Source organism: Bombus bifarius, unplaced genomic scaffold, assembly GCF_011952205.1.
Source record: "Bombus bifarius isolate JDL3187 unplaced genomic scaffold, Bbif_JDL3187 scf7180000008014, whole genome shotgun sequence".
Lineage (NCBI taxonomy): Eukaryota > Metazoa > Arthropoda > Insecta > Hymenoptera > Apidae > Bombus > Bombus bifarius.
Genome location: NW_022884390.1, coordinates 1,271,395 through 1,279,185, shown reverse-complemented (window position 1 = coordinate 1,279,185; position 7,791 = coordinate 1,271,395). Strand labels below are relative to the sequence as shown.

Sequence of the window (7,791 nt, the reverse complement as noted above, 5' to 3'; positions counted from 1 at the left end):
ATAATAATGAAATAATAGCAAAATTAATGTTACAATTGTGTTACTCATGAAATATTTAAATAGTAACAAATTCAAAATAAAGATTTCTTATTCCACTTCTTCCAAGAATAAGAACAAATTGATGAGATATAATATGACAAAAGTATTTCACAAATCATTATATTTATTCATATATATGATTTAGAGGATTACAAACCATGGTAGCAATAAGTCAATTGAAGAATCTATATTTCTTTTAATTGGAAGCATTAAACCATTTATCACTTGATCCGGCCAATGGCTAGTGTTTCGTTTGCACATCATTCGATGATATCTCCTTTTTTTCTTATTTTTTTTAAGCGCTTAACTAATATATATCTTGTGCTTCGTGGGTAACCATAACACGCTTCTTCGTTATTATTATTGTTATTATTATTACATTGAAAATAATATTATGAAAAATAAATCTTAAATTTCTACTAAATTCGTTTTCGTAATCGTTTTGAATGGCTACGAAAGAACGTAATGTACAAGATTTAAATAGAGTAGTATGTACTACGATAATCGATATTCATTTAAGGTATAAAAATTAGTTATGGTATTCAGGCCGCTTAGAATCCAATCAAATTAAAGGGTATCGAGCACCAAAATCGGTTGTTGCAAAGCATATTTTGTAGAATCTACCTACAAAGTTTCTTATTTTAAACGAGTAATGAAATGTGTTATCATCTTGTTTCGTTTTTCTCTTCGTAAATGTTCTAATACATTCCAAAACGAGATTTCAACCTTATATAATGTTCTTTGTTATCAAAAAACGCATAAAAAATTATAGTACATTATATATGTAGATATGATAATACATTGTGACGCCGTTACTGACGTAATGCTGGTTTTTTTACAGTTATCAATTAAATGCTAATACCTCACTTTATAAATCCGACAGAACGATGCAACGAAACATCAACATCGTTTACACATTTTGTTCTGGTATTTTCTACTACAGAAAAATCCGTAAACATTAAACACGATGATCAGCTTATTCGAGCAACTCTGTAGACAGATTCTCGCTTCAACATCGAAAATACATCATTCGATACGTACAGAAAAAGTAGCTTATAAATTATTCTTCGAATACACGCTTTTCTTGTAATACAATACAATTGCGAATAGTATAATCATATATATACGGTATATATATACATTCAATATATATATATATATATACACAATATATATATGCGTTTGTTTGTGTGTATGCATAGTCGAAATGTAATATTCGCAGTGGGAATTTTCTAACATTTCGACCATGTGTGTATATTCGCTATAGTAAATATAGATAAAATTGTAATGCCAAATAGTATGGCCTGTGAACACTTGGGTAGTTTGAAGTTTCTCGGTGAGCGGCCAACAAGTCACTCTAAACACTTATTCTTTACACTATCTCTTTCGAATCTTTACTATTGTGTATCGTGTGTACGTCAAAACCAATATATTAGCTTTCGATAATATATAAATATTTCCGTAACAAATAGATATTTAAATAAATTGCAGTACAATGTCACACTGAACAGCATATAAACACGAGCATTAAATACGAAATATGTTTTGGTAGCGGAAAATCAACATTTCGCAGTAACATTGTTACCATGGTAACTTGCTTTTGTGTTACATTTTTTCGTTAATTACACAAAACTATACAGGAGTTTACTTCCTCCCTTTTTTCTCTAAGGCATTCAAGTGTTTAAATTAACTTTCGTAGAATGAAGAAACAAGGGCTTCTACAAATGGTATTTGTATGTTCAAAGTCTGGAATATAAGTTGCAGAGTTTCAAACTCACACTTTAGGAACTTTCAATTGTACAAATACAATTCCGTTGCAGTATTACGTAAACGTTTTCTTTCTATGACTATCGTGCAGATGCGTTATTGTTTACATTATTGCCATGGAAACGTTATTACTGCTGAAAATATTTTTGTAAATGAACAATCGGATATAGAATTTTGAGCGGCGGAGCGGTTGTGGCAGCTATGAACCTTCGTTATTTAAATCTATCTGTCTTTTATATGTTCTTTCTTTCTTTCCTTTTTTTTTTTCTTGAATTAATTACACTTAAGCATGCGTACACCGCAATATTATTACACTTTTAAATATACAAGTATTACAGGATGGTTGAACGTCAAACTTTTGTATTAACAGTATAATTTATGAATCTCTAAAAGTGCTGGAATTTTTCAGTCTGTCGCACTTTGCATAAATGACGTTTGTATGTGCATCTTTTTTTCTCTTTCTATACATATATATATATCTGTATATGAATATCCAACCAACCTGCTAATCATATGTACAAAAAACACAATAAAGTGATTACGTATTAACGGATTAATGAAAGGTATGCAGTACTTTGCCTATAATGTATGCGAATAATGCATCTTGTTATAACGTTCAGTACATAGCTAGTAACGACAAAATAAGTAAATAAAACTCTTTCTCTCTTGATTATTTCGTGTCTCAAGAGCTTCTTCACTCATAAATATATATATTTTTTATTACATGCTACCAAATAACTACTGCGTCGCTGCTCTTAAAGCATAATCTTAATTAGTACCTGTACTATAATTAAATTTGATTAAAAAAAAAAATTAGCTACATTTAACTACTGAACATCCAATGAAGCACTGGATATTGGACCTATCCTTTTGCTACTCCATCTATGTTTTATAAAATCCCTCCCTGAGACACAAGGATTGGTCATGGATATTCAGCAGTTAGGCCGAAATGCTAAGCATTTTTTCACTATAAAAAAGTGGCAGTTAGCCGATTTCGATCATTTCTGTATCTTCTACATTGCCATGTCCAACTCCATTGTGTCTACAAATTGTCACAATCACGGTCATCGAATTGCAATACATAAAAAATTATTTTTAATGAAGTAGATTACAATAAACATAGATAATAATGTATACGCTTACCTATGATTTTGTACATGATTATTATGTAAATGAAAATGCGTGCCTCTAGGAGAAAAACCACGCATATTGCCCCTACGTGGACTTCTAGCATTTATTACCCGTGGCTGTGAATACATATCCTCTAGTATACTAGGTGCCACATAAGTGAATCCCTGAAAAAAATATAAAAAACTTGTTTGATAATTAAATAAATATCTTTAAAAAGTACTGATATAGAAAATGTCTGAAAACGCACTTGAAATACTCTATTGGCAGATTCACTTAACGTGTATTCCGCGGGAGAATCAATTGGTGCGGATGTTGTAAATTTTTTATCAAACTGTGACACATCATCCTCACTTGTCAATGTTGGTCGAAAAGGCGGTTCTAATTTTCGAGAAATTACGTCATTCCAGTTGATATGCTTGAAGAATTGATGACTTTTTATTTGTTCCGCATCAGACGGTCCAGATCCTAATCTTTGTGCAACTTGCCTCTATAAATATAAAATTACATCTTACTAAATAATATTTCTAATGTAATTACATGTTACTAAATAATTTAGAATAAAGCAATTTTTGTAATTAAAGAAATTAACCTTCAATAATTTTCGTATGAGATCTCTGGAATCAGGCGTTAGATATTGTGGTAGATTTAGTTTACCACGTAAAATTTTTTCAATGGTCTTCTTTCTATTATCAGATGTGAATGGTGGCTAGACATTGAACATACAAATGTTAGAAAGTTTGCTGATTCATTTCAATATCTCTAATAATACTTACTGAACCTGTGAGCATATCATACATCAAAGTTCCAAGACTCCACCAATCTACTGCTTTACCATGTCCACTTCTTGTTAGTATTTCTGGAGCCCTTTTATTAAAGTATATATATATCAATATTAGTGTCACCTGATTGCAAAATTCCATTTGTATCAATAGCTACAAAAATTTTCTTACATATATTCTATAGTACCACAGAATGTGTGTGTGACAGTGCCATCTTGTATATGTTCTTTACATAAACCAAAATCAGTTAGTTTTATGTGTCCCTCTGCATCTAATAATATATTTTCTGGTTTTAAATCTCTGAAAATTTATTAAAAGCACAATTAAGTCATAGAAATAATGATACATCATAAAATACATTTAACTACTCTATTTAATTTGACATGCACAGAAACTTTGAAATACCTATAAATAATTCCCTGTAAATGAAGATGCTGCAGGGCCAATATTATTTCAGATAGATAAAAGCTATAAAAATAAGATTTGCTTAGTTTTCCTCTAAAACTAGATCACAATCAAAGTATGATTATTAAAATGTTATTGTTTCACTTACCAAGCAGTTTCTTCAAGAAAAATGCCTTCATCATTTAAGTGTCTAAATAGTTCACCACCACACATATATTCCAGAATCAGATACAATTTGCCACCAGTTTGAAAAGCATACATAAGGTCTACGATGAAAGGATGCTGCCAGATACAAAGCATATACATATTTTAATGAATTTTTCACATTGTGGTTTATTAAAAATATAATTAGTATTTATGTATTAAAATAATTATAATGTGATGAATATTGATTAAACATTATTTTTATCTCACAGTATTAACAGATAGCAAATATACAAAAATTGTCTGAATTTTTAAAATACATGGAGCTCTGACCTACCTTTACAGCTTCCAAAATATTTCTTTCAGCCTTAGTATGTGCAGTATCTTTTTGATTCCTTATAATTGAAGCTTTACGCAGGACCTATTTTTTAAATAAATGTGTTTAAAATGAAGTAGAGGTAAAATTAACACTGAACATATACATAATATTGAATAAAAAATCAATATATATGAACTATAGTTTTTTTTTAACTTCATAAAATAAACAACAATTACGTATAAGCTATTACTTTATATTTAAACATAACTATTTCTAGAATAGATATACATTTCCAATAAATAGACATTTTTCTTAATAAAATTCATAAAAATTCAAAAATACAAATTCAATTATTTATCATAACTCTACTCTTTCAAAGCAATTCATACTTGAAAAAAATACATATATAAAAAAAGATTATAATTATGCAAAAATCTCATGGAAAACAGGGGAAGACAAAGAACTTATATAAGTGGAAGAAAAACAATGAATTAAAATTTTTCGCGAAACAAGATCGATATCTTAATAAAAATATTATTCCATGCGTATCGTATGACATCGATAAGATATCCAATACATAAACAGGAAAGGGAGAAACCAAAATTTTCCTACCTTCATCGCGAAAATTGTCCCACTGTCATTACCCGTAATTTTACGCACTTGAAAGACCTTGCCATAACCACCCTTCCCGATAACTTTACAAAGTTCGAAATCCTGCGGTCCAGCTCTTTCCCGTCCACGATTTACATTCTGTTCCGATATAGGTACTGTTTCGACACCCTCCGATCTAGCAGGCAATGTGAAAAAAAAATTGTCAGCACCATGAGAAAAACTTTCAGGCACGATAGATAGATATATAATGCATATATACGAAGCGTAAAGGACAAGCTTACTTACTCGGTTATCTCATTTACGTTTGGATTCGCATCGTACTCTTCCTACGTGAAAAGAAAAACGTATAGGACAATGTTATGGTACGTGAAAAGAAAATGACGATAAGAAAATCTGGAGTGCTCGTGTGCAGATGGAGAATTACCTCGCCAATCTCGATAACATCATCATCAGACTCGTCCCTATTTACCGTGTCCGCATCGTGCAATTCGATATCAAAAACTGCTGCCATTCTATGCGCGGCTAAATTAAATTCAACAAGATTTCGCGGCCGTCGAAGGCGAATTATTTCTTTTGTAACAGACAACGATAGCACAACAATATTGTTAGACGATCAAAACCTTGAATTACTACGAACAAGCTGCCCTGTCCTGAGAGCATACCAAACACCCTCGGCCTTACGTGCACTCCGATTGGTTGTGGAACCTCGTCATCGGCATGTTATCGGAGTGGGAGTGTGTATGGTTCGACCAATCGGGCGATCACGTTCAAAATTCTGCAAGGAATTGACAACTACGGAATTCTACAACACTATTGCCAAATCTTCACGGTGGAATCTTCCGCGGTTCATTTAAATATCGTTGTGTTACTAATTATAAAAGTCGACAATCTACAACAGATTTTTAAAGTTGTACGTTATTCGAATTACAAATACACATAGAACATAGGAAGTGATGAAACATTCAATGCATGAATATATGAACATATTAGTGTACGTATAGAAGATACAGTTGTTTACGAAAGTATTCAAACGCTTATAAGGAACTTTGATAAATATATTGTTTGTTAATTTGTCTGTTTTCAAACATTTTAAAATTTTTATTATTAAATTAGCTTCGTAATATGATTATGAATGAAATTTTAAATGAATTTGAAGATAAAATTATATGGTATTATAAGATTAAATTATATATATAAATTAGATGGTATTTAGTATATATATATTTAGTTTACAAAAATATATCAAGTGTAAATATGTAATGTAAAAGTATGTAAAGGTATTTAAACAGTCAATTATGTATATATTATGTATATAATAAGTGTGTACGATAGTATAGGCATAAGGCATAGAATATTGACATTATGACTTATTGGAAAGATACTTGTTGAATTAATATTTATCTTTTAATTACAAAATTTTATAAATCATAATATAACTTGAAGATAAATGTGTATTGATTGAAATATTAATTACTTTCATTTTTATTAATCGGAACGAACCGTCTCTTATCAATTGGATTAATATCAACTGAAAATATCTCGTGCAAAAGGTGTCACCTTTTTACAATTGATAAGAGGCTGCTGCGCAGTAACATATTGCAATCCATAGAATACAAAAATACTCGTTAAGTTTTAATATCATTGTGTTTTGCCATTTAAAAAGAAAAAATAGAAGATGGTTTTACGGCACCACGTAGAGGGATACGAGAATTTTTTCAAATTTATGAAAAATTTCAAATCTAATGAATCAGTATACGTACTTTATAGTGGTAAAAAACTTCCTAATGGCAAAAGTTGGTGCCCAGACTGCGTAGAAGGTATAATTGCTGTACCATAGTCATTTATTTTATATATAACCTTAATTTTATGACACATTGCTTCCTTTCCATAAAACCACTTAGAATCAGTATCTTTCCATGTTACATGTTTGTTTTAATATAATTACATGATAGACTAAGAAACGCCTTTTTTAAATACTACAAAATATATAGCTTATAATATACCATATTAATAAGTTAGTAATCTATATAAATATAAAACATTTTATTCTTATTACAGCGGAACCTTTCATAGAAGATGGGTTTAAAACAGCTCCAGAATCAGTACACTTGGTTGAAGTTGAAGTTGGAGATCGACCATTGTAGGTGATTTAATAGAATAAAATGTATATGTTAGTCTATACTTCTATTTTAAATTTAGTCTGAAATATTTCTATCTTCTAGTTGGAAGGATTTGAATTGTCCATTTCGAACAAACTCTGTTACAAAGTTAAGAGTACTGCCAACCTTAGCAAAATGGAATACACAAAAACGTCTAGAAGGTGATCAATGTCAAAAGATTGACTTGATTGAAATGTTACTTACCGATGAAGATGACTAAATTCAATTTCGTATGCTACAGCAGTGAAACTTAAGATGAGCAGTTTTGTAAGTCACTAAACAATGAATTTTTTACTAAATGTTATTTCGTTATAAGTAATATAGTAAACAATCAATTTTGTACTCAGAGTGATCTCTTACAAGATTAGGAGATATAGAACTATCTTATAATCGTATTGTAATAGTATCTTACTTTAGTCGAATTACTTACATATGT

At 30.2% G+C, this 7,791-nt stretch overlaps 2 protein-coding genes across 2 annotated transcripts; one reads left to right on the top strand and one right to left on the bottom strand.

Annotated features, from left to right (window-relative positions):
* Nucleotides 1–145: 145 nt before the first annotated feature.
* LOC117206953 (ribosomal protein S6 kinase beta-1-like) lies at nucleotides 146–5,902 on the bottom strand. Its single transcript, XM_033446693.1, has 12 exons — nucleotides 5,621–5,902; nucleotides 5,482–5,522; nucleotides 5,197–5,371; nucleotides 4,603–4,686; nucleotides 4,270–4,403; nucleotides 4,122–4,184; nucleotides 3,888–4,016; nucleotides 3,711–3,801; nucleotides 3,527–3,643; nucleotides 3,185–3,424; nucleotides 2,950–3,101; nucleotides 146–2,848 (listed from the first exon to the last, which is right to left on the bottom strand). The coding sequence occupies exons 1-12, from the start codon at nucleotides 5,705–5,707 to the stop codon at nucleotides 2,791–2,793; spliced, it is 1,371 nt and encodes a 456-aa protein (XP_033302584.1). The 5' UTR covers nucleotides 5,708–5,902; the 3' UTR covers nucleotides 146–2,790.
* Nucleotides 5,903–6,574: 672 nt separating this feature from the next.
* Nucleotides 6,575–7,703, top strand: LOC117207046 (thioredoxin domain-containing protein 17-like). Its single transcript, XM_033446865.1, has 3 exons — nucleotides 6,575–7,013; nucleotides 7,255–7,336; nucleotides 7,419–7,703. Exons 1-3 carry the CDS (start codon nucleotides 6,872–6,874, stop codon nucleotides 7,573–7,575), a joined length of 381 nt encoding a protein of 126 aa, XP_033302756.1. The 5' UTR covers nucleotides 6,575–6,871; the 3' UTR covers nucleotides 7,576–7,703.
* The last annotated feature ends 88 nt before the right edge of the window (nucleotides 7,704–7,791 follow it).